The 27,407-nt window shown below is 39.3% G+C and overlaps 1 protein-coding gene across 1 annotated transcript in view; it reads left to right on the top strand.

The window, feature by feature from the left end:
* The first annotated feature begins 15 nt into the window (after nucleotides 1-15).
* Nucleotides 16-27,407, top strand: part of prkcz (protein kinase C, zeta) — a 34,212-nt gene continuing 6,820 nt past the window's right edge. Inside the window, exons 1-15 of the mRNA XM_061299732.1 lie at nucleotides 16-272; nucleotides 1,607-1,728; nucleotides 2,166-2,255; nucleotides 2,482-2,532; nucleotides 15,228-15,313; nucleotides 16,076-16,207; nucleotides 17,260-17,350; nucleotides 17,587-17,642; nucleotides 18,366-18,560; nucleotides 20,881-20,978; nucleotides 21,174-21,260; nucleotides 23,278-23,413; nucleotides 23,506-23,593; nucleotides 23,708-23,827; nucleotides 26,552-26,631. Of these exons, the coding sequence (XP_061155716.1) occupies nucleotides 196-272; nucleotides 1,607-1,728; nucleotides 2,166-2,255; nucleotides 2,482-2,532; nucleotides 15,228-15,313; nucleotides 16,076-16,207; nucleotides 17,260-17,350; nucleotides 17,587-17,642; nucleotides 18,366-18,560; nucleotides 20,881-20,978; nucleotides 21,174-21,260; nucleotides 23,278-23,413; nucleotides 23,506-23,593; nucleotides 23,708-23,827; nucleotides 26,552-26,631 (1,509 nt within the window). The 5' untranslated portion in view covers nucleotides 16-195. The remainder of the gene's footprint in view (nucleotides 273-1,606; nucleotides 1,729-2,165; nucleotides 2,256-2,481; nucleotides 2,533-15,227; nucleotides 15,314-16,075; nucleotides 16,208-17,259; nucleotides 17,351-17,586; nucleotides 17,643-18,365; nucleotides 18,561-20,880; nucleotides 20,979-21,173; nucleotides 21,261-23,277; nucleotides 23,414-23,505; nucleotides 23,594-23,707; nucleotides 23,828-26,551; nucleotides 26,632-27,407) is intronic.

The raw sequence follows: 27,407 nt of genomic DNA on the forward strand, positions 1-27,407 counted from the left end.
CAGAATTTGAGCGTTTCTTTTCAGAAAACTTGACTTCGACGCCTCCGAATGTTATCTGTACTAAAGAAACTTACAAGTCGTACACGAAGTTTACTTTCCAGTGTGTCGCGGACAGAACGGATATTAATCGTCGCAATCTACCGGGCGATGTTTCAGAACCGATAGCGATTAGATTGCCCATTACAGAACTATACAATGCATATGATTGCCTCAAACGGATCCGCAACGGACCTGGGGTCGGAGTCGGTGAAAGTTAAAGCGCATTACTGCGGGTGAGTGACAAGCCAAAACTAATAATGGCAATGTGGAAAAGTTGATACTATTATGTAGCGGTCCAGCAACAATGAGGAGACACCTGCAGCCGAGTTTCTGTTATGAGGTTTCAACAAGTGTCTGTTGATTGGGAAAGTTAATTTTGCACCACCTTTATAGTTTTCTACTTGTTTGGGTTCATATCTTGTTCACTTGTGATTGGCAGTGTTGCCGTCGCCTGCAAACTCAGGGACGCATTACTGATCATATTAGGTGGAGTGGGTAGTTTTTTGCCACCGATCAAACGTCTTTTCAAGCTCACCACTACCTGAAAAAATTGCAAGACATGAATGACAGGAATGCATGTGGATAGTTCAAGATTGACAAAGACACACACCCTCATTTGTTTAAGAGATTCCATGTGGATCTAAGGAGACGTGAAGTACGAATGAGCCAATTAATGTGCTAGGATCAATATAGGGAGTGCAAATATGTGTGAATGATTACAATACGTGTACAGGACACGTCAAATGTGCATCTTTTGATGAGATTATTATTTGACAACCAGTTTGACCTAAATCTGTTTGCAGTTCACACACGGGTGGTAGTAGTTTTAGTTTTTAATAACATTTATTTTTGTTAGACTTTAGAGCAGCTTTGTCATTTTTCATCAAATTTTTATTCTCTAAATTAGTTTTAATATTGGTTTGACTTTTTTAAGTGAATTTTAAATTGTTTTTCCCCCCCCAGTGCGAATACATGTCACCATTACCAGACTCAATTTGAGAATGTCTTCAAATGTTTATAGATTAATTTCTTGACACCTGAATGAAGATGACCACTGTAGCAGGTTTCTGTAGATTGAGTTCAACCAAACTTGACACAATATTTCCATAATTTGGTTACCTCATGCCTTGATAATCTGGAGTTTGTAAATGAGCTCCTCAAGTTCTTCAGGTTGCTGAATGGTTGGCCAACCCTAGAATTCTCCACCTTGCTTGCTGTCAAGCAGAGTTAATGGGCCGGAAATGAAAAGAATATTTGGCTCACAGGGATCACAGATCAAACTACTCGATAGCTCTACCTGTTATGTTCTTTTTGCGCATGACAAATCCCTCGGAGCGCTGCACACCTTGGAATGAGTATACACAGTGCGCTCAACGCCGGGGCAAGGGTCACATTCTCGCAACTGCTCTATTACTTTGAATCGTAGCTACTCCCAAAACACAAAGAGACGTGCACCATTTACCGCTAGCTTCAACCGGTTTCAAGTATGAGTCTGACTCAACTTAAAATGCCAAGAATTGATTCAGCCTTTTGTGAAAAGTGTGTGTTTGTGTGTGCGTGCATTCAGAGACATGTTGATCACAGACCTGGCTGCCACTTTAACTTTTGTGGAGCTTTGTGAGGAGGTGAGAGCCATGTGCAGCCTTACCCAACAACAGCCCATCACACTCAAGTGGATTGATGATGAAGGTGGGTTTGCCTATTATACGTCAATGTCACACCAATCATTACACACAGGGGGACAAATTAACGGAAGCATTTTATTTTTATGTGAATTTCTGCAAACTATGTCAGGACTGTGTGACAAGATGGGTGATCTGCTCTTGTTATTTTTGCAGCACCACTTTTCATTCATTTTTCTCAACTAAAATATATTGGAAAAAAAAAATTTGAATGCAAAAAATATTAAGGTATACATTTTGATGTGATCATCAGTTTTTCATAATAAGAAATAGAATAGACAAATGATGATAGGGTGGGAGAAGAAAAATGCTCCCTGATAGTTTGTTAGAAGGTAGATTGACCGTTCCAAATGCTAGACTGCTAACAATAAACAGTATAACCTTGGAACCCAGCAAGATTAGATAGATTCTGATTCCTTTTTTTTTTCGTGTGAATGTTTGCAGGAGACCCTTGCACGATCTCATCTCCGCTGGAGCTTGAGGAAGCATTTCGTATTTATAATCGAAGCAAAAGATCTGGACTGCTGTTGCATGGTAAATTGACGACAAACTTAGCATCACTTATGACTAATCTCGCATTTGAAAAACAGGAATATGTATCAACTGGTGTTTTTATGTCATGTAAGTCATTTGTTTATTCTTTGACTTATTTCGATCAAATCCATCCAAATTTCCCGCATTGTTTCGACACACATTTGTTGGGTGGATGAAAAGGAAAGTATAAAATACTTTTTCTCACTCACTCTGCTTTTTTACACAGTTTTCCCGAGTATTCCGGAGCAACCAGGAATGCCGTGCCCCGGAGAGGACAGTGAGTCAAGCAGTTATCTCTTTCATAGCCGAGCTTTTTCACGGAAACGCGGTCTATACAAACACACAGTTCGTACAGCTGTGGTTTACTCAAGGGCATGGATTTCAGATGAATTTGAAGCTTTTTGTTATTTGAGCTCTTCTTTTTCCAGAGTATTATGATTACATGACACACTGTAAATCTTTTCTTTCTAAAAAAAAACAACAACCAAGAATTGGCTGTTTGAATTAGTTTCATTGGACAGTAAAACATTTTCGCAAGTGTCCCCAAACATTTGACCGGCAGTTTTTGCTTAAAGGCGGGGAAGTCAACTCACAAAAAAATCTCGACATGAATATATTGTTTGTGTCCTGACAGGATTCTGATCAATATTGCATTTGTGGATTATGAATCGAGAAGAAAATCCAACCGTTTTTATCCATCTCAGGGGGCGGCCATTTTCCCTCTTGCTGTCCACTGAAAATGACATGACAATTGTCAGGTCTCAAGCCACAACCAATCACGGCTCAGCTTCAGACAACTGGTGTGGTTGGTTGTGATCTAGACCTGGCAACTGTGATATCATTTTCAGTTGACAGCAAGTGGCAAAATGCTTGCCTGATGCGAAAACTTCATGCCCATGATCTGTGTATCTTTGGAACTGACCACAACCATATAATCCATGTGTGTTTTTCTTTAATCAATTTAAAATATCCCCCTCAAGTGGAGTGCACGAACGCTGCTGTGCAGTTGTTACGTCTTGAACACACACTCCTTGTACACAACACTGTGCACGGTATTTCAGGCCCGAATATTTTGGAGCCTGCTGAAGAATCTCTGTACCCCCAACAACATGTAATACTAATTGAAAAATAATGAGCAAAGTTTGGTGCTATTTCCATACTCGCTCATTCCTACCACAGATAATGCTCACTGATGAATATTTGTTCTCCTAAGCCAGAGGCTTCCCTGCCTTGCACCAGATGCTTTGGCATAGCCCCCCACTCTACCACCACTACCACAAGCCACTCCCATCCACCCTCCCCATGGCTACCCCCCTTCTCTCTCTCTCTCTCTCAGCTGTGTGGCACCACTGTCTCTCTGGGGAGGAGCTAACAGTGCTGCAGCATCGCACAAGACGAGCTGGCGAGAGACACAGCGTACAAGAGAAAGCGAAAAGCTGTTGAGCGATAGAGGGAACCCGCATACCTTATACAAAGCAGCTCTTAATGCACAAGGCAGGCATTGTTCTTTTTCTAGCCTTTATTCTATTTTTGGCCATGCTGAAGAACGGACACAATGTATCAGAGGGGAATTAAGCTGCTTTGAGAACTGTCAGCTTTGAGGTCAGCGCAAGCGGCAGTAAGCAAAGATGAGTATGAGGGATGCAAGGTGGGAAATATTTTAAAAAAAGCTGAGGGGAAGAGGGGAGGGCTTGCCAGAGAGAGCGACAGCAGGGGATGTGGATGTAGCGTCACCGGTTCACCTCGCAGACATACGCACACGTATGCAGACACCTTAGCCTGGAGAATGTGCTGAAAGAGGTGGAGGGGAAGAAAGAAGACAAACCGGTGAGCAATCCATCTGTATGTTCCGTCAACCCGTCCCTCCTCTTTCATCGCACCACTCCACCCATCACCAGACAGAGAATTTGAACGAGCCGTTTGTCATCTCCATCCTTGCTCGTCTGTGTGCACGCACGGGTGATCGCTCTCTCTCCCTCTCTCTCTGCATCCGTCGTTAGCATGCGTGCTACATCCAACCCTTGGCCGAGTCACGCATTGCAGGCTGGAATCATGTGCCAGCCACCTGCTAGTTCTGTTAGCATGGCTGATGCCTGTTTTTGTTGGACTTCCATCACTGGGCTTGCTTAACACTTGGAGATTGATTCCAGTGTGAGGCTTTGCCTTGGGATTGTGTTGGGATGCTTCCAAATGTTTTGATGGTTTTCAAATGTGCTTTCTTAGATTCTTGGCGTCGGTCGGCAATGTGGCTGAGATGCAGGTTGTTTATGCATGCGGTGGAGGTGCAGCGCATACAGCATCAAAGCAAATTTGAATTTATTGTCTTTGAGACCTGCTTCCCAGGGTCACAGTGGCTTTCTTTTACGTTGTGGTTTCAGGAATTGGAAGCCAAGTGAAAGCTTGCAACAATGTAGTATATGAAAAAGGTTGATAAATTGAATATTCTAAAAAGTGGTGATGGTAGCTGAGACCCTAAAACACATAAAGCCAGACAAAGAGAATTTTTTTCCATCTATCCTCTCAGTGCCGGAATGAATCCGATGAAATAACATGTTGAGTTTTTCCCCTCACTGTAACCTTTCATTTTTTCATTGACCTGAGGTTATCAGTTTTTTTTTTTTTTTTTACGACACAACAAAAGCTCAGAGAATAAGTACTTTATTTATTTATTTATTTATTTATTTATTTATTTATTTATTTATTTATTTATTTATTTATTTATTTATTTATTTATTTATTTATTTATTTATTTATTTATTTATTTATTTATTTATTTATGTGTGTTTCTGAGACTGCCAAATAATAAATGTCCTCTTTTTGGTTCTGGCCTATTGCAACTCTTGACTTTGAAGGGCAACAGTGACAAGCTAATAACAAATAAGCTAACATAAACATTTTGGTGCTGATTTGCAGTTTGGCTTGAAAATGAACTTTAATATTTATTCATTATATTATTGAGGACATTACAGCTTTTCTTACTGGACACTAACCTTGTAGTAATATTTTATACTGCAGAAAACACTTTCTGGAATAGCTACCCAACCACAAGTTACAAATGTGACAAACAAAATATACAAAAGCAGGTATGCATCCTATTTATTGAATGCAGTATTATAATAAGAACCTGCACAACCTGCCATCTGTAGCAACACTATTATGTAATGTGATAATAGGAATTAATCACTGGATTGAAACTGGAACCAAACCCCTGGAAATAAAAAAAACATCTTTACAACAACTTTCTAGGCTAGAATATTGTCTACAGGTAGGACTTTTTTTTCCACCAGTACAGAGTACAGGTACCTCTCGTACGTTTGATAAAAAGAACACAATGACAAAAAATGGGAACAAAGACCTTTCCTTCTAAATTATTCACCAAACTATTGCAATATGGCAGTGCTTCTCAATTATTTCCTGTGACGCCCCCCCTAGGAAGAAGAAAACATTTTGCGCCCCCCCCCATGTTATTAACAATAAAGGAAAAACAAAAAATAAATAAAAAAGAAAGATCAACTTACAATAAAGAATAACTTTATTAATAACAGTGTTTTTTAGTCTGTAACAGAACAGATTCAAAGTGCTGCTGTAGAGCAAATACTCTTCCAGTGATACCGCCACCCCCACCTACTGCAGTGGATGTGTAATTACCCTTTAATCTAATACAGCCAAAAGAAAAACATGTTCCCGCGCCCCCCTTGGTATCGCACTACGCCCCCCCAGGGGGGCCCGCCCCACTATTTGAGAAGCACTGCAATATGGTGACACCTACTGCTGAGGAGGGCTAAATCTAATTATATATATTTTGCCTTGGCCAGTATCGTCAGCCTCTACGAGTACCCGATACCTTAAAATAAGGCCGGTTCTTAATATTGCGACTTGCCCCTCCCTAATATTAACTCCTATTACCAATTCAAGGCGTGTTATGTTTTTGTTGAGTTAATGATTTAACTAACATAATGTCAATGACAAATGTCAAAAGTGCTTTTTAATGACATGCCACAGCATGGCCCAGTATTAGAGAGAGGAGGCTTTATCCACACGCCACTTTATTTAATTGTAGCGTCTGATTGTTTGTTCGGAAACCTGCAATGAGCGACATCCGCACAGATAATGGCAAACGCTTTATGTGTGATTGAAAAGGCATTGGGGTGGAGGACAGACCTCGAGTCGGGGGGCCATCCTTCATGCATCACAGAGCTTAAGTGTCAAAGTGTCCCTGCGATGACCTATTTTAGTCAGGCAGATTCGAGGCACACCTAGAAGCCAGACAAGGAGGGAGGAGGATTGTAGAGGGACTATTAATTGACTGAATGAAGCCCTTTCACAGCTTCTGAAACGGAAACCTTTTTCAACTTGGCCTCATATTGCCCAAGATAAGCATTTTTATTTTTTACTCTGATGTGTAACCTTAGTCTTATTCAATACAATGCTTGTTCTCTCGGTTCAGTTACATGAAAATATGAATGTGCTGAAAACATTTTTGAGAAACTGAATCAATACTGTATGCACCAATCTGATATGCCTGCATTTTGGTGCCCTCCTCCCATTTTACTTTGTTCAATTCAGGCATGGAAAAATCGCTGGTCACCGAACATACCCAAACCTATTGAGATAAATATTATTTTAAATTAAGAGAAGATTGAATATCAATCCATCCATAACATACTGCTTTATTGATATCATTCCATCATATCCTATCAATTCAGCAGCCTTTAATTTCTACAGAAAACCCTCATGTTAAGTCAAATCAGATATTTGTGTCGCCCATAATCACAATAAGCGTCAAAGGGATTCCCGGTGACGTGGGTGACAACTCTTGAAAAAGGACCACCCAGATGATCCCCTTTCTAGAATAACAAGGCTACAATGGATGCCGAGTGGGCAACATCTTTTACAGCGTGTGATGCCTCACAATGTTAGTTAAAACACCATAAAGGTCCCTTTCATAAAATGAAGTGCTCCAGGTTTGGGAAAGTGGTTCTCCTACAAAATTCCTTTTTTTTGGTGTTAGCAGCAGAAAATCCTTTCCAGAATAATTCCCTCGCCGTGCTGGATTGCTCAACTTTCAAATGAGCTGCTCAGTCGGTGGCAATTGAAATGCCGTACGTCAGTCGTCATTTGTGGTCACGGCTAATGAGACTTGATGAACGTGCAGCCAGATTCCACGCCCATAACACTCACCAACTCAACTTACAAGACTCTCCAGCTCGAGAAATAGCAAGAGTGTTTTTGTGAGGTGTCAGTCGTCCCTGCTGCACTGCAGCACACCCACGTATTTGTGTCACTGCTGCTGAAGAATTCCGAAACTCGCAATTTTGCCAGACAATATTTGAAAGACAATAGAGTTATATGTTCCCCCCCCCCATCAGTTTTTTTTATTTTACAATACTCTAAAGTTGAAAAAGTTTTCAATTATGCACCACATAGGTAATATATTTTACTATTTAATTGGTAGTTGTATATCAAAGTAAATAAATCCATAGAAGATTGTAACCAATTGTAATCACAATTGGGTGTTTCATCACAGCAGAAGCACATCAACAAAGCTGAATTCTAGGGCCACGTTTCACCAAGAGCATTAGTCAATTAGATTTGAGGATGAATTTTGGACTCACCCAGGCTCACATGATGAATATGTTTCAATTTTAGCATTCAGTGTGAATTGCGTACATGCAGCATCTCTTCATTCAATTTGCTTTGTTTATCTTTTGCAGCTTCCGCCTCTGTTAGCTGTAAACTGCCAAGCCCTACCATGAAATGATAAAGATACCGTATAAGATTCATAATTTCACCATTATCTTAGGGGTCTTAAAGTATTCATCTGTTCTCAGAGCTGTTAGTTTTCCTAAAGGATTCTACTAAGTTACCTTTTTTGCTACTATTTATTATTTCAATGAACTGGATGTGTAATCTGCATTACATTCTTTGTTTGTGAATTCTCCACAACTGAACTAGAATGTGTGGTGGCATTTTCTGAACAGTGATGACGCAACTATCTGACTGAGCCCTAGACCATTTTGCCACCTGTAAAGCTTTCACCACAGAGCAGAATGTGTCAATAGTGGTTTTGTTATTGAAGCTTTGACTGTGGCACAGCAGAGAGCCATTGTTCTACCCCGAACACGCTGTGCTTTGTGTATACACCAGAATAAACCATTTGGAAATGACAGAGGCACACTATGACAGCACTCCTCTCGCTGTTTTTTTTTTTTTTTTTTTAAACAGGCCTTTAGCTGTGCTATACAGAAACACAACCAGGACATCTTTTCCTAAGTAGGACACGACTAGTTATCACTTTCCAATGTAGGACTCTTTAAGATTGTAAAAATGGGATGTTAAAAGTTGACATTTGATTTTTTTTTTTTTTGGTGCATTATATATTCCGCCTCTTTTTTTAAATTCAACCGCTTTGCGTACATACATTGCTCTGCAAACATCCACGCAGCGCTCAAGCAATGTCAATGCCACTCAAATGATTGGGCTCTATGCCACTAATTGCTTGGATGATCCAGTTGCCATGCAGATGATTTGTTGAACTGCTCAAAGCAGTGGCAGCATAATTTTTAACTCTGTATCTAGCAGTAGGAAGACTTCCTATTTGTTGTATAGCGAGGATGCCGTCCATTTTCAAGATGGATTTCTATCGGTTGTCAGGTTCAAGAGCAACTGGATTAATATTATTGAATAACTGCCTATTTGAAGCGTATATGTTTTGGCGTTATACGAGCCAGCAGGAGATGTATGCCTGCTTTGACAAATAAAGAAAGCAAGTTATATTTGTTTAGTGCTGTTGTGGCACTGCTCCCGCTTAATCCTGGATTAAAGTTTTGTTTTCATAGGTGAACTAGAAACAAAATGTGTAAGTGAGTGAACATGCAAGACGCATATGAAGAAAATCGAATGAATTGAAGAACCAGTGAGTAAATCCTGATGTTCATTATTGTGCTTAGAAGTTGATTACCTTGAAGACAAATACAAATAATTCTCAAATATAAACGTGAATATCGAATGGGATGTAATTCATGTTTTTATGCTTTTTGAGGCAATTTTTGTGATGTTACTGTTGCTTGGCAACAAGCTGGCCTGCTGTTGTGCTGTGAACAGCTGAACTGGCGATGAGGCAGTCAGACGTGTTTAGAAGAATCATATTTAGAAACACCTTGGAATTTTACATTACTCTTTGTGTTTAGATTTATGTTGAGGTTAATTTTGTGTTTACACAATTGCCTTGTGGAGCAAAATCAAATTAGAGGGGCAGCCAAAAAGTAATGAGTCCAATTTAATTTAACCTAATAACTTACTCCACCAGATATTTCCACTGTTTATAGTTTTAATACTTGTAGCCTATTCCAGGTTCCCTATACGCATTTTGCAACATGTTGAAAATGTTTAGTGGTCGGCTCTCCTTCACTAACCAACTAATTCAATCACAGCTCTTTCCTTCTGATGGGCATCCAATACCGATGACACAGATTCCAGAATGGCTGTCAAGAAAACAATTCTTCAAATAAACCTTTAAACAAGTGTTAAATTGCAAAAAACAAGAAATCAATTCTGAATAAAATTGTGATAATCATCTAAATAGCAGATATGAATGAATTGAACCAGACAAGAAAGTCAGAAAATAGTCTCACTCTCTCTTTCTAATTGTGATTAATATATTAAACATGTTTCACTAAAATCCCACCGAATCCAAACACACAAGATCTTTCTTTTCTGTTTGAGTCTAAATTGATGGTGGTTGGCACAAATGACTAAAATATATACAGAGAAATTAACAGTGTTGCTCATCTTTATCTAGATTGTGTTAATTAAGTGTGATATATATTTAAACATTAGACAGAGTTTTCTCTGAGTGGAATTTAGCTGTCGTTGGCCAGCTTGCATGTCTGAGTCAGATGTTGAACAGTGCATTCACCCCTTTTTCTATTTTTACTAACTGGGTTGGAAGTAAAGCTTTAACTAAAGCGACTGGTGCGGTTTACTCTTTGAATTTGGGTCATAGTACGTGTGACCTGATAAAGAAACTATGCACATAATAGTTAAGAACTCTCTTTGTTTGGCAATTAGAGAGCTTTTATGCAATTCTTGTTGTGTGCAGCTTTATGGATTGCACTTCATTTATCTCACAGGCCGTCCTTTTTCTCTCTGACACGTCTGAATGGGTTGCCCATGATGTGGCAGCCTCTCGGGGACCAGTTTATCAGCTCACTATTTGAAGCTCATCCAGTGACTAGCTCTATCCCTCACGTCAGTGTAAGGCATAGCAATTGATTTTGCAAACCGATATTATCGCATGGGTAATTCATTATTACAAAGAAAAAGTGGAAACTTTAATTCTCTAGCATATTATTTAGAATTTTTAGTTTTTATTGTACATGACCTAAAATATTTATTTGGACGTTTTAAAGTCAAACGCCCACATTTTGGTTGTAATATGTTCTGTAATGTTTCGTTTGTGCAATAAGAATGAAATGGTATAAATCCACCTCTTTTTATCCATCTCAGGGAGCGGCCATTTTGCCACTCGCCGTCGATTGAAAATGACATCACAGTTGCTGGGTCGCAGGTCACAGCCTATCACAGCTCACCAGTTTAGCCGTGATTGGTTGTGACCTGAGACCGGCCAAATGTGATGTCATTTTCAGTCAACAGCAAGTGGCAAAATGGCCGCCCCTGAAGTGGATAAAAATACGTTAACTTTGCTGCTGAACCCATATTACACAAATGCAATATCAACCAGAATGCCATGTTTAGACTAATGAGGACACATACAAAATGTATAGAAAAATTAGGGGTAACCTCACCTTTTATATGAGTCTAGATTTCTGTTTTAATTATTTTCCAGTCAGTATTTTTCTGCTCAATATACAACATGTTTTAGTTATATAGTCAACCAATTTCATTCCGTTTCTTGAAGCCTTACTTACTTACGTGCTTTCTCTCTGGGAGCCTGGCAAAATGTGTGAACCATGTCCAGGGAGTGCATTGACGCCCAGTTATTGTTTCTGCAGAAGTCTTTAAAAATAAATCCTATTTTGTATAATACAGCTTTTTGTCATAGTGTACATGAAGAGTGAAAAGGAGATAGTGATACCTCCTGTTTGGTTATACAGTGAGTTCCTGTTAGTGATGATAAAGAAAAAAGGTTAGAGGTTATAGCGATACTACTGTTGGTCAATCCTAGAAAACAGCCTCCACGTAACCAGGAAGGAATGCAGAAAATGCTTGCTCAACCTCCCCTGTGGAAGATTGGCGAAGCAAAAAGACACAAATGTGTCCGAGCTTATGTTTGCTTGGGAGAGCACAGCTCTGCATGTGCCTGTTTATAAAATAAGCAAAACCTTTATACAGTTTTTGTTTTTAAATCCATTCAGTTTGGGTGTATAAAGGTCAGTTCGGAGTTTCTTTATTGCCCTCAAAAATGACATACTACTTGATCAAGATTAAATTTTTGTCCCTCAAGTTTGTACCAATAAAGACTCAATTTATTATTATTTTTTTAGCACTTTCCTTTTCAGGATCATGATGAATCATTGGAGTCTATGGGCCATGCCATAAATGTTCCAGGACTGTTTGTCACAAAATGCATTTTTTTTCCCATTCAAAATCCAAATAGAATTACATTTTGGCTCACCTGGATTGCTTTCCTCTTTCCTCTGCAAAGCAATCCTACTGTACTTTGTGTAGCAAATGAAAGGAAACATTACAATGAGCACATTTTTGTGTACACTCCAGAGTTGTGTCATAACAGAGCCTATTTGCCTAAGAGGATGTGTGCTGATCAATGGATGCGGCAGTGAATCTAAAAATAGTCCTCTAAGTTGAATTTGGGTGAAATTGTCACTTTGTCAGAACCTGTTGTGCCATCTTGTGTGCAATATGGTGCAACTGCAGTATGGGAGTGTTCAGCAAGTGCATCTTTGCTCTTGTGTTGAGGTTTTTACTATTTTATAGTCCATGTTTGATACCAAGTGCCCTCTAAAAAACTATTTTAAAAAGTATCCATATATATCTGGATATATTTACAGTATATATTTTATATGTATGATTATTTAGTCTATATTGTATGTATGTTGAGAATGATGGAGTATGACTGCCTATTTTTTTTTAATTAAAGGCATACATTTCTAAACAAATTCCTAACATTTTTATAACGTGGGTATTATACAGTTAAGAGAAGGTTTCTGTGGATGTTTTCGTTTCATGCTTGGTTCGGTGCCATTTAATAGCAGATGGATATTGTGATGGAAGTGAGCAGGGGCTCCGTACAAGTAAACACTGATGACACTGCTTTTAACGAGTGTGGACACGTGTTTTCTATTAGATGATGAGCTGAAATGGAAACAGTTGATTCATCCCTGTGGCAACTCTAGCAGAGCTAGACTGATCGATATCCATGCACGCATAGACACACACACGCACAAAGTATTTGTACATACAGTATGCAGCCAATACAAGTCAAATGGATATTACCTAATTGCAGGATGTTTGCTTTTTTTGCATTGGAACGACTTACAATCAGCAAAATATATCAGTTAAAAAAAACCCTAGTGTACATCATGTATTGCCATTACATTTGGAATTGTATAATTGCATGTCATTTGGTAGAAAGAAGGCATGAAGCACTTTATTTGTTTTTACGTCTCCATTTGTTTGCTCGTTAGCAGGCGATTTGCTGCTTCACCGAGGATGATGAACAAACAGGCGGTGCCAAAATTCGGTGAGGCGGACATTTTCCTAGCCATCTCCGGCTCCTTCCCCAAGAATTAACTTTGGAGTCGATTAGCAGGGACAGTGAGAGTCCAGAAATAACTCATCTGTAATTTATGACGGGTATTGCATAGTATCACGTAGAATGTCCCCTCACAGTAGCCTTCTACTCTCAATAACAGAAAATTGGGTATTTCCTGTCTTTCTTCAACACACACAGACACACTCTACCCCTCCCATACAATTATCATTATCAGGGAGGGGTTCATGTGTTTGTGAACGAGAGAAACAATTTCTGGAAATGGGTCAAGCCCTTGTAAATGTCCTGTTGTGGAAAGTAGTAGTCTTAGTACCACCCTCTTCTCATGCTATGCCCCCCCTTCCATAAGCTAGTGTACTGTTTTGACATCGCAGCCGCTGTTTCTTCTGCTTGAAAGTCTGTGAAGAGAAAATGGCAGGACCATTTGCACTGACCCTTGCATCTGGAGGTGTAGTATTTTTTTTCCTTTGCATTTTGTCAGACTTTTTTTCTTTCTGTGGCATTCTTACTGTGTTTGGACAAGAGCTATAAAATAGGGCAACGTGTCCCTTGCGCTCAAGAAGGTGATGCTGTAATAGGTCAGCTCTTAGAAGGCATTACTTCAGCCTTTTCCTTCTTTGGATGATCTCACTAGCAATTCGGAATTCCCCCCAAAACTTAAATATGTGGTATATACTTCTGCTTTTGTGTTTTCATGTACCGTATTTTCCGCACCATAAGGCGCTTCGGGTTAAAAGCCGCAGACTCAATTACGGGATCTATTTTGTATTGAATCCACACATAGGGCGCACCACGTTATAGGGCGCATGCATACCAAGACTTACGTTAAACAAAAAAAAAACGTCAGGGGAGAAAGACAATGAGTCCGGTTGTACTTAATTCTACTGTACTCTACTGTACTCACATAATTATTAATCGATATTCATACCATCCAAGTCCTCATCTTCTGTATCGAAATTAAACAGTTGGGCAAGTTCGCCTTTAAACATGCTAAGTTCCATCTCGTCGTCCTCACGTTGCTCTTCTGCAATGATCCTGGCTTCCCAGAAAGCTCTAAATGTGCCTCGTAAACATGTCTCTTTGTCTATGCCATTTTAGAGGGTCCTAATGCTGTTTCCTTTGCACAAACAATAGCATTTATTTATCAATAGCGGTGGAGATACGTACTCAACGTGTTACGTACAGTCTTCTGATTGGTTTATCGCCCCGATCTACGTAAAACGTAATATCCTTTGATTGGTTCATCGGGTCTTCATATTACGTCTGTATAACACGGAAGCCACACAAAACAACTGTACAGAGTTTGGAATTTTGTCCACACAAAAGGCGCACCTTATTAAAAGGCGCACCTTCGTTTCTTGAGAAAATTAAGGGCTTTTAAGTGCGTCTTATGGTGCGGAAAATACGGTATATGTATACTATCTGAGAATTGTAATATTTTTTTTATACATTCATTTTTACAAGTTTAAGGAGGCATGTATTATCAACAGATGTGAAAAAAAAGATTAAGTGGAGGAGGACATCCGCAGAATAGCCAACCAGACTGGAATCCATTAGTAGTGAGTGGCATGTGGAAAGTGGCTTTTAAATAAATCGTGTGAATGACTAGGACAAATCCTTGTGGTGTGTTGTTTAACCAACCGGGTCACCTCATGTCCTTTTAGTCCATTTACAATATACTGTACTTGTAATCATCCATTTAGTATTTAAATCAATACAGAAATGGAACTTAACAAAGATGCAGCGTCTTTTTTTATGCAGACCATAACTTTTTTTCTTCGTCAGGGACTGGTTCATGGTATTATTTTTGTGGACTGGCGATCATTTGTCATTGTTTTGTATATGCAACACTACCAAAATCTATCTACCTGGTATCCATCAAATTACGGCATGCAGACTTCTGTTTCTTCCCCGAAACAGCTTTTTCAGGGCCGTGCGCTTACAATGGAAGCAATTTTGAAAACGTAAGAAATATAGGTACTAAAACACAGATAAGGTCAAATAAAGTTCACCTTTTAGAGGTGTTTGAAGTGAGACAAGTGACAACTGTTGTGTGATGATGGAATTTCCAAACACTGTACTTTCTTTCAAAATCTACTTTGAGGAAGCGCTGAACTGTTGTTGCTTGTTCATTCTTGTCGTTGGGCGCATCTCAGCCCTCACGTTTCTCCACCGTCGCATCATGTCGTTCCTGTTTAACCATGTCGTCCTTCCTCCAGAATCGATCTATCGTCGAGGAGCCAGACGATGGAGGAAACTCTACCAGGTCAAAGGGCACCGCTTTCAGGCCAAGCGCTTTAACACGGCAAGTTGCTCTCACTGTTCTTGGGGTTGACATTCAATGGTGATGCTGATACTATGAAAATTGAGAATATTCTAGATATTATGTTGTCACCATGATAGAATTTGCAGCATACCTTAGCAAGCTGTTTCAAAGTGTCCTCCTTTGTGTTTTAGTTCGTCTAAGCTTTACACTCCACATTTGTATCTGAAATCACATCTGGGCTCTCTTCATAATTTTATTTGAAGTCTGCTGTCTGCTAGATGACGTAATATACACTGTGATGTAATCATATTTGAGCCAAGATGTTCTCGGACGGCACTCAAGACGTTTTGCTGTAATCCCATAAAGGAAGGAAGGCGTGTCGTCTTTGCCTCTATATTTGGCCCTGCCTTAAAGAAAAGACATACAGTTGCACTTCTATTTAACAGACCAAAAGGAGACTGCGGTTGCCCGTGACAACCGATTTTATGTATTATATTTTGTATATTTTATTATACAGCATGTGTGTCTACCACGACCATGCATTTGAAGCTTTGTAAGACTCAAAGGAACAGTAAATCAATCTATTTTTTGCCTCATACTTGTTAATTATGTACAATAATAATACAAATAAATGAACGAATGAACTTAATTTACAACCGAAAATAGGAGAGAAAGAAATTAAAATAATAATTAAGATAATAATAATGGAATATGAATAAATATAATAAAATACATACATGTTTGACAGTGTGGTTGTCCTTTTTAACCGCTACAGTTTCTTGCCCTGTGCGTGACAAACAGAAAGCCTACTGTGGCCTCTGCAGCGAAAGGATATGGGGGCTTGGCGGGCAAGGCTACAAGTGTATCAACTGCAAACTGCTGGTCCATAAGCGCTGCCACAGACTCATCCCTCAGACCTGCCAAAGGCTTATGGTGAGTCACTTTGTAGCCGATCTGCTCGGAAACTACGTACATTTGATACAACACTCGGATTCTGTTTCATAACTGCTAGCAGTGGGATCTTTTCCTGTATTAATCCTGTATTGGGGACATTGAAAACAAATAAGCTTATCCTCACTCGGGTTGTGCGTGAGCTGGAGACTCCCAGCTGGTTTTTACGCGAGAGGCGGTGTAACACCCTGAACTGGCCACCATCCAATCCGAGGGCGAGTGGTGTAATATTCAATTATGTCGGCACATCAAGTTGACGACTATCAAGCAGCGATTTACAGTCTCGACGGAAATAGTTGTTTGTTGGCTCATCTCACCAGAAGTGTTTTTAAAAATATATAGTGGATATACTGTATCCTGATTAATGTACAGTAAAATTAATTCTCTGAATCCCCCCAACGTAATGTTTTTTTTTTCACATTCCATTCTACATCTTCATTTTATATAAAACACAGGATTAAAGACATACAACACAATTTAAAATGCATTCAACTTTTTCTCACTTATAATCGTTAATTCCTGACAGAAGGCAATATGGACGACATAAGAGCAAGTTAAACTGTTTCAATATCTACAAAAAGCTAACAGCCTTTCGAAGTCAGCAACTTCCTTTAATGGCTACTCTCTTTCTCAGGTTGATTGTTTTATGCGATGTAGTTGATATGTAGTTGAATTTAGAAATTTCCCAGGTGTAGAATCGACCTAACTTGTGACAAAAACATCCAAAACAGATTTCAAATGAAACTTTTGAAGAAAATCTCGACAAGGAGATCAATGTCATTTTGTTTACCAAGTTCTAACTTCTTTCTCACATATAGCCAGTGAGTTTTTTAAGTGCCTCTGATTAAATGTAATGATTCATTACACTTCCTGTAGACTGTTCCAAGCACCTCTTTAAATGCAAAACGCATTGCTTTTGACTCTCCAACATATTTTTCCATAGTTATACACTGACAGTGTGAACACATGAGGCAATGTTTATACACATATTTGAAGGTTGGGCTCTATTTAGTCAAAGTTTTGTTTTTGTTCAGGATCCAGCTATGCCATCTCAGGAGCCCCCTTCAGATGCAAAGAGTGAAGAGGTGGACCTTCCACTAGATGACACAGAGGACAGAGATGGAAGTAAGATGTTTGGTTACAAAAAAAAAAGAAAGTGGTGGCTTGCGGCACAAAAGGGCACACTCGGTTACTGTCGCACTTGCTGCTTTTCCTTTGATTGTTTTCTGACCTAGAAGAGTTTTTACATGAATAAAAAAATGGACCCTGTCAGTTGTAAGCTAAGGACTCCCTGTAACCAATTTGCGAATCACATATGTAGCCACAAAAAATGTTTTTCATGTTTGTATTTGTTATTGCAGGACTGTATTTACCACACAATTGTACAGTGGACAAAATTGAAGAGACAGATGTGGAGGTAAGCAGCGTGCTATAAAGTATCTTCCCCTAAAATTACTGTCTCAGTGATGTCAGTTTCTGCTTTTTTTTTTTTTTTTGCTGTGTTTTCTGGATTACTCAAACCGCCAATACTGCAGAATGTCTGCTTCTGCTGTGTTAAGCTTGTGAAGTTCACCATGTAAACATGAGCAGGCAGCGTCCTATGGGTGAAAAAATCAAATAAAAATCAAACGTAGGGCTGAGAGAAGATAGAAAATCAATGAGCATTGCACAAACGTTGGCCCTAGCAAATTTATTTCTAATGTCCTAAAGAAAGAACATTTTACTTGGAACAAATGCCGAAAGGGCACATCAAGGAAAACAACAACAGCTGACAACAAACATGATGAGAATTGTAAAGTTGACAAACAACTGTCAGTGACATCAGCAACAGCATTCAGGAGTGAATGTATCATAAGTCACTGTTTGCACAAGACTCCATGCGCTAAAACAAATCCTACACGAGGAGGTTGGCAAGGCTTTAGTTTGGGGGTAACAAAAGCTCTACCAGTGCTCATCATCCCAAACTTACAATTACAAACAGTGGAGGTTCTTGGAAATCTGCAGAAACATTCTTTCTGGAAGTTTAAGCGATAAAAACATTTCACCATAAAGACAAATAAGCAAATAAGAACCAGTTAATGTACTGTGTCTTGAAAATAAGAGTGTATTGTACATACTTGTCCTCTCTTCTTCACCCAAGGACATTAAATCAGTGGTGGACGGAATCGACGGTATCAAGCTGTCTCAAGGCCTTGTTTTGGGGTTAGGAGACTTCGACTTGATCCGAGTTATTGGGCGCGGCAGTTACGCTAAGGTGCTGCTGGTCCGCTTAAAGAAGAATGATCAGGTTTATGCCATGAAGGTGGTGAAGAAGGAGCTGGTTCATGACGATGAGGTGAGGCCATTATCGATAAATGTTTGGTTGTCTGGAAAAGGGGATCATTCTATAAAGTATTTATTTATTTATTATTGTATTTATTTACTTACTTATTTATTTTATTCTTTTATTTATTTACTTATTTATTATTTACTTAATTCTATATTATTTTATTTTAATTCCCCATTCCGTTTTTGTTGTACTGACTGCATTGAACTGACTACATAACAATGCCCTGAGTTGTAATTCAATTCAACTGATAGTTGTAAAATGTGGAAATCTATAAACGGCTATTTCCGCTAACTGCATCAATAATTCCATGTTCTTTAGCAACTTCTGTGCAAATATGTGAATGAGCAAGCATTTAAATGACGTATTACTTCATATCGACAAGATTTGAATTCTATGAGCAATTTTCACTTCACAAAGTACAAAAATAGCACAAACTTAATTAATGCTGTTTGCATGTGAGGTAGTGTTAGCACCCATTAAATGCTATATCTTCTATCCATCTATCAAATATCACAATATTAACACAAATGTAAGTATTCACTCCTGTGGATTGGCATCATGTTTTGCAAAGCCGCTAGGTGGCGGTGTAGGCCAACTCAATTAAGGAGCCCTTCACGGTTACCCGACTATCTCCTCCGGCACACGATTCAACTCAATAATAATGATTTGTTCTGACAACACTGATAAATATAGAAATACATTTAGTACATTTAACTTGAATCAAAAAATCCTAAGAAAGTCCTAAATAAATAATCCTTTGTGTGGGGCTTTGTACATCTCTTTCCGTCTGTATTCAATTAAATACACTGCAAAAACAAGAATGGTCAAACTGATAAATTGCTAAGCTCTTTTGTTTGTTTTTGCATATATTTACGTACATGTTTACGTACATTCGATACCTGCAACACGTTTTAAGGAAAGCTGTAACAGAGGCATATGAACCTCATCATGTTTCTTCTGAACAACATTCAGTAAGTGTTTGGGAAGTGAGGACACGAATTGTTGAAACTCATTCTTGCTTGATCTACAACTTCAGTTGCTCGACATGCTTTTTTCCAATGAAGCCACACTGTTTTGATTTATGCAGGATGTGGCTTGGCATTGTCTTGCTGAAATAGGTTGACGGTAAGACGTTGGATGGCAGCATATGTGAGCTTTTTGGGGTTTCAAATTCAAAATGGGAATCTATTTGGAAAAAAAAAACAGTCATCTTATTTGTTTCTTTCTAGTATATTCGATTGAGTATAGATTCACTCAAATTGGAATTTGCATTTAAACTACAGACACAAAAGAAAACATTTTCATACACAATATTTTCTTCAGTGCACGGGACTTTTTTTCGAGCACACATTTAATGATTTCATGCTCATTTGATTTGACAACCAAGACCAATCTCTTCAATATCAACATTTTCCCAATTAAAGTGAATCATAGTATATGTCTGCCTCTGGGTTTGATTGGACATCTTGTTTTTATTTATTCATAGCCCTATACACACACACACACGCGCATATTAGTTGAATTATTAATCTTTGCAGCACATCAAAGTAGGTTTGTAACCGGCTTTGCACAAAATCGACTACAAAGTAGTAAAGACGATGAAATTACCAATAGGGGATACGTTTGTATGATGTAATGAGCATAATTATAAATTCCTCAAGTACTTTAGAACTGACCAGGAATTTGGAATCATAAGCATAACGTTAGGGTCTCTGTTGCACCATAAATGAAATATATGCTCTTCCAGCATTGGTCAATTTCAGAGATACGTACCTACTGTAGTTGGCGCTCGTAAAATATTAACCTCATGGGTTGGGTGACAATTGGGTGACAATTTACGAAGAAATATAAAATAACCATGCCGCAGGCTAAAAACACACATGTACAGTTAAAGATATGAATTGGCCAGTGCTAAATAAACTTGATAGAATACAAAAATCAAGGCATGCTCTATTGCACTTGAGAATTTCTATTTTGTTGGAACAATATAGAGGGAAATGGTTAACGGTAATGCGGTACTGAAACGCTATAATTCATGATTAATTAATAACAAGGCCGGAAATAGAAATAAACTGTTCCTAGGAAATCCTAAAACCTTTCTTAACTATAGAGACTATTTTTATGTAGCATTATTAACTGTTATGCAAGTGTAGAAAATAATGAAGCACTAAGTAGTTATAATTTTTGTTGAATTCTGATTTGTATGAGTTTTAAAAGGTTACACAGTATTGCATAAAGGAATCCAATTAGATTTCGATAAATATATTGAGAAAATGTCAACGTCATCCTTTAGTGATGAATGATCTTTCATTCACAATCTCTCCAGGATATTGACTGGGTGCAGACCGAGAAGCACGTGTTTGAGCAAGCCTCCACAAATCCTTTCTTGGTGGGCCTCCACTCTTGTTTCCAGACAGAAAGTCGGTAAGAACCTCAATCGATATTTCAAGTTGATGTGTCATTTGAATGGATTTATTAGTTGATCAGTTGCATGCTTGGTTGTTCAGTGTGATGACAAGCCAAGCAGTGTCAAGTGCTGTACTTTAAAAAAATAAAATAAAAATTACTGCTGTTCTTTCCGGTAATACATGTGCCTTAACTCTCCTTTTAATTTTCCAGGTTATTTCTTGTGATTGAATACGTGAACGGTGGGGACTTAATGTTCCATATGCAACGTCAAAGAAAGCTTCCTGAAGAGCATGCGAGGTAACATCACGATTTTGAGACATTCATTTACCTCAGGAAGCTTTGACAGCCTTGTGAGCAGGGTTGGAAATGTTCTTTCTTGATGCACATTTTAAATTAGTCGTGTTCTTCTCAAAAGTCTGGAAGCATCTCCCAAAAGTTGCCATTCCACATTTGTCACAAACTGGATTTGAACAGAGACCCCCGCTTCTAATGCCCAAGACCTTACAGCTTCCAAGACAATTTCATAAAATATATTTTTTTGTTCAGGACAACACGCAAAATAATTAGGATCATTACAATTTTGTCTCCACTGCAGCATCCAATCTGCACAAGTTGGTGTAAAACAAAACAAAAATCTATTTTCCATCCACTCAGACAAAACTTTCTGGCTGATTAAAAATTCTCTAAAGCATGAACAGGTCTTCCGTACAATTGCTTTTTGTGTCTCGTGGCATTTTTATTCTTGCGGCTTTATTTTCAACATGTTGTATATAGTTGTAAATGTTACTAATGAGAGCGCAGCGCCTCTCTGAACCTTCAGCGGAGAGGCGTGTAGGCGTTGCTGCCGGCGCATACGATCGCAGCCCTTTGGGATGCCCCTCCATTTAATTTATTTGCACCGCCTTTGCACCCTGACTCCATTTGAATATTCCTCAATAGTGAAATTCTTTTAAGAGCTTCTCGCAAACACCCGCTCGGTATCATTCTTGAGCGGTTCCTCACAGACACTGGCGCCGCCCAAATAACTAATGTCTTTATTTAACACCTCTGAAAAAATATAATGAGCCCCCCATTATTCATGCCTTTCTACTTGTGGGGCACTCCAACTGTGCCCCTGATAAATGCTGGATCAAAGACTTGGTAATATAGAGAGGCACTGTTGGGCCCCTATCGGACCCCGCAATCTGTATTCTGGAGAGAGTGGCTGTACATATGCAAAGCAGCATGCTAATAACTCATAACAATTGTACATATTCATGAGTGGCGCCCCTGACGTATCCCCGCGCCGTGGGGATGGCGCTCTGTGGGCGATGGATGGTGCCGCTGAGAGCGCACCACTTCTATCGGTCCGCATGCCGGGACTGAAACACGCGTGTACAATCGAGGCTGTCACAGTGAAATTGTGGGGGAACAATGTGGGATTTGCTGTCAAGCCATCTATTGCTCAGTGTTTGACATTGAGAGATTTGTAACAGGCACTCAGACTGAAGGCGCGCCAATCCTAATGGAAGCTTATCTCGCTGTGGCGGGTCATGGGCTGCCCACGTTGCGCTGTTTGTCGCTAGCACAACGTGTTAATCACAATGTCATTCATATCGTAAAATCAGATGGCCTGTCTTGTATCTACATACCGTAATTTTCGGACTATAAATTGCACCGGAATATAAGTCGCACCAGCCATAAAATGCCCAAAAAAGTGAAAAAAAACATATATATGTATATAAGTCGCTCCTGAGTATAAGTCGCCCCCCCACCCAAACTATGAAAAAAACCGCGACTTATAGTCCGAAAATTACGGTAGTTGCCTTGTGTGGAAAAATTGATAGCTGCTTTTATTGCGTGTCAATAACATTGATACTGTAACTAAGCAGGGAATGGTTAGATGTTTTCTAACCAAATTCTGTATCAGGAAAGAAAAGTAGACCAATTCTTCAGTCATGCCAAAGCCATAAATCAAATTAATTCTTTTTTTCCCCCTTGTTATGCAGGTAAGACAAAAACACATTTCAAATGCATAGGAACGCCGAAACCAAATGATTTATCGCAACATTGTCGACGCCAACAGCGGTGGCAATTACACGGCAGATTGTATAGGCCGTTGGAGAGTCCGCTAAATTAAACCACAACATAGAGATTGTATTCCCGGGGGAAAAAAAGACATTATTATTCATAGCGAGTTGCACAATGCAACGTCTGGCGCTGAAAAAAACAACTCATAAAATGTTCAACTAGTGAGTGGTTTAATTTTGTTTTGTTTTTCAATTAAACAAAAAACACAAATCAATCTCTGCCATTTCAAATGATCCTACAACAGATTTTATGCTGCTGAAATCTGCATCGCTCTAAACTTCCTGCATGAGAAAGGTATCATCTACCGAGACCTGAAGCTGGACAATGTTCTTTTAGACCAAGACGGCCACATCAAGCTCACAGACTATGGCATGTGTAAGGTAAGACACAGCGACATTCAATCAAATAAAATTCTTCAATCGGTAATGACTACACACACTGCCTGATCTCATGTTTTCATTTTATTTTCCAGGAGGGGATCAGACCAGGTGACACAACCAGTACTTTCTGCGGAACACCCAACTACATTGCGCCAGAAATCCTAAGGGGAGAAGATTATGGTAAGTGAGCAACTTCACGATCGGGTTACGTATTTCTATTTCTTATTCTCAGCCCGAACTAAGATGATGTCCAATCCGTTATTAGTTGGTGTTGAACTTCTGTCTTTACTTAAGGCTTCAGCGTAGACTGGTGGGCTCTAGGCGTGCTGATGTTTGAGATGATGGCCGGGAGGTCCCCGTTTGACATCATCACCGACAATCCTGACATGAACACTGAGGAGTACCTCTTTCAAGGTAAGTTGGTGGCAACACAGCCGTTAGCTTGCAGTTTGAAATAGATGAATATAGTGTTGCGAAACGTTATTGTGCTAATGAATTTCAAACATTTATTTTTACACTTAGACGTAATCCGTTGCGGTTTCATTCCTGGCAAAGATCTGACTAAGCCGGCTTCCAGCAATATTTACTTAGGTTCAGGGGCTGTTAGTTAGAGATACTTGGAGGCAAAGTAAGCTAAAAGCGATGTTTCTGGCTGTTTGGTGCCAGGAAAAAAACAACAACAACTAAACATTTAGGTTCATTTATGCCTTTGTTGGGTAACTGATATTTAGTGTGAGTGTGGAAGAAACACATTTCATGTAATGGGATAAAAATGAGCTCAGAGCTGCAAAGGGTTTATGCCTGTGCCAATGCAGGCTTAGACGCTTCTGGCATGCCTCATTAACATGCAGGAATCACTAACAGGGTTAATTTTATTTCTCTCAAATGTTAATTAGCTTTAGAACTGAAGTTTCTCAAATCGAAGCTGGCCTGTATGACATCACTTGACATCTTTTAGTTTTCTCATTTGCTCATTTGCCTGCCATACTTGGACACCTGGTTTGCAGGATTGTTTGAAATAGAATCAATTTCCCCCAAAATAGAAGTGATCAATTTTTCCACTCAAACTAACTCTTAAAAAATTAAGTCCTGCCTTTAATTTTTGAATTAACATTTTCAAGTGTTAATTTTTTTGTTTTTTGGGTCTCATTGTAGAATTGGGAATTTACAAGAAGAAGGCACTCTAGAGACCCAATTAACTGAAACCAATTAAAAACTCAGGACAAAGAGACTCATGACTAACCTAGTCGGGACTTTGGACTACAACAGCCAGCATTGAACTGACGTGTCTGTACAAAGCAATTACTTGCGTTAATGACAGGAGATGTATGAATGCAAGTCGATCTACAATTAAAACATCTAATTAGCTCTTCTATTCTCTTATTTGTATTTCCTAGAGCCATATGGTACACTGATATCGCACATCCCCCATCACACTCCTCCGCCTACCGGCTTTTCAGAACAGAAATTCCTCCATAATGCAAAAGCCTTGTTGATGCAATAATAGAATGTCTATGCTGTGACTGTCAGTAGCATGGAGCTAGCATCTGCTACCAGTATAGCGGCCTCCGAGTGGGATTGCTGGTAGAACAGCAGATTCCTGGATGCAGGCCTTCGAACGGATATCACGTCTTTCACTATAGGAGCTGCTCAGCCATATGCCATTGAGCGCAAACGTGTGCCAGGTCCTGCTTTGCGTATCGGTGCTGTGTTTGCCTGCCTGCGTCAGACAGACGCCCAAACACCATCAAATGTTTGACTCATAAGAAAATACGTCAACACAAACTGTAGCAGGACATAATGGGCCTCTGGCATATTAGTCATTTTCTTGTTTATACGCTCGTCTGTGACCTGTACTGCCTGTGCGGCACAGACTTGAATAATGGAAAAATGAATCTCAGTCAAACTGATATGCTAATGAGCATCATTAGCAACCACGTAAGAGGAACAGTTTATGCCGCCAGTTGAGTTCAAACTGTATTTTGATGCCTGCAACTAAAAATAAATAATGAAGGTCAAGAAACTACTAGAAGTAAAGCAACACAGGCATGTATAACATTGAAGTGAATCTGAACATTAGTTAAAAAACAAACAAACGACCATCTCAGCAGTACATGATTGACACATTCATTTATGACCAAAATGTTACATTTACCTTGGCCCAAAAGTCACACTATTCGCATCAAAGATTAATTTGCTCGGTGTTGACTTGTCAGACATGTTGCCAGTTCTCACCGTCTCGTAACATAAGGGACACAACGTTATCAGCGGGCTTCCAAAGTACTTGTCCATCCATTCGGATTTGAAACACTTAACTTTCAAGTCAATTTCTGTACTTTGAAACAAGGGCAGAAACATTGTGGGGGGGATTGAATTTGTCTCTCCTTTTGCTGAGACATTTGCTGAGTCATGTATCATTTGCCAGTCGTATGTTAGGAACTAGGAAGAGAATTAGCAGTTAACATCACAGAACTAATGTATATTCTTGATGACATCTAGCATTCACAAGAATTTGTACGGTATAGTAAATGAAGGACAGTTTAGAACAGGGGTGTCAAACATTTTTTTCGCCGGCCGCATTGTAGTCACAGCTTCTTTCGGAGGGCCATTATGACTGTCAACCCAAATCAATGTATGAGCACCTCATATTACATACAGTAAAAGCTAAAAAAACAAACTGACAAATAACTCGTTTTCAAATCAGATGAGTAAAAACTGTTTAAATATTAAAAAATATATATGATTAAAAGTGAAGACAATTTGCAATTCTAGTAATGACACACAAATTTGATGCACAATTTGTCTTTGGGGGCCACATAAAATGATGTGGCGGGCCGTACCTGGCCCCCGGGGCCTTGAGTTTGACACCTGTGGATTAGAATGAAGAACAACATATAGAGGTGAAAGCTCTTCCAGTTTTCAAGATCATTGTTGTTCTTATTCACCTTTTAAATCTGTTAGCGTCCATCAACATGGAAAGAACCACCATCAGAAAGGAATCTGTGTCTCCTCCCTACCTTGGACTCCCACGCAGTTGACATGTTGACCAACAGGCAGTTTGGACTGTGAATCATCCCCCCCCAATAACAATTGTCTTTCTCTGACCATTGTTTTATTGCTGTCCTCTTTTGACAATAGTTATTCTTGAGAAGCCTATTCGCATCCCAAGGTCTTTGTCAGTGAAAGCTGCCAGCGTGCTCAAAGGGTTTCTGAACAAGGTGAGAGTCCCCGCTGCCAAAGCGGCGCTTCTTCTGCTTGCTCAAGTCATCATTTATGTGAGCGTGGCCATGGGCACTTGCTTATGGGTTGAAATCAACTTCGCGTATAGAGGAAAGAACAAAGTACATATACATGGAAACTATTTTAACTGGGATGGCACTGAATGAGATAAGGAGCCTCACTAGTGAATAATAATAATAATATTCATTGAAATTGCACTTTCCTTGCCAACTTCCACGTTAAAAGCCCAAAAGAAATCATGTTGTTCGGGAGCTTATAAACCGTTCCATAAATGAGCTATTTTTTTAATCCATTTTCAGTAGACTGGAGCGCACCTCTGGGCAATGCATCTTAACACACAGGATAAGTCTGAGCTACTTGAGAGTAGAAAAGGCCATTGAGTGGAAGGTCTTTCTAATTGTAAGTGCAGCCGAACTCCAGAAAACGATTAACGTAGATCCGTAAGCAAAACCTTTGCACTTGGTTATCTTCATTGCCATTTACACTCCCGACGGTTGTTTATTTGGACTTCAACCCACACGCTCTGCACCGCTTACAGAAGTACTCGCTCACAGATGCGAATGATTTAATCGCTAGAACAGTCCGCAAAAATACCTTCCACCCTGAGTAATATTTGCACAAAACCTATTTGCTGTATGTCGGTAACAATGAATTATCCTCCCCATTCAGACTCATTTACTTTCCATATGAGGCTCCATTTAGGTTTAGGGAAAAATTGGGAATCCAGATGTGACATTGTTTGGAATTTTTTGCT

Source organism: Syngnathus typhle, linkage group LG2 (assembly GCF_033458585.1).
Source record: "Syngnathus typhle isolate RoL2023-S1 ecotype Sweden linkage group LG2, RoL_Styp_1.0, whole genome shotgun sequence".
Classification (NCBI taxonomy): domain Eukaryota; kingdom Metazoa; phylum Chordata; class Actinopteri; order Syngnathiformes; family Syngnathidae; genus Syngnathus; species Syngnathus typhle.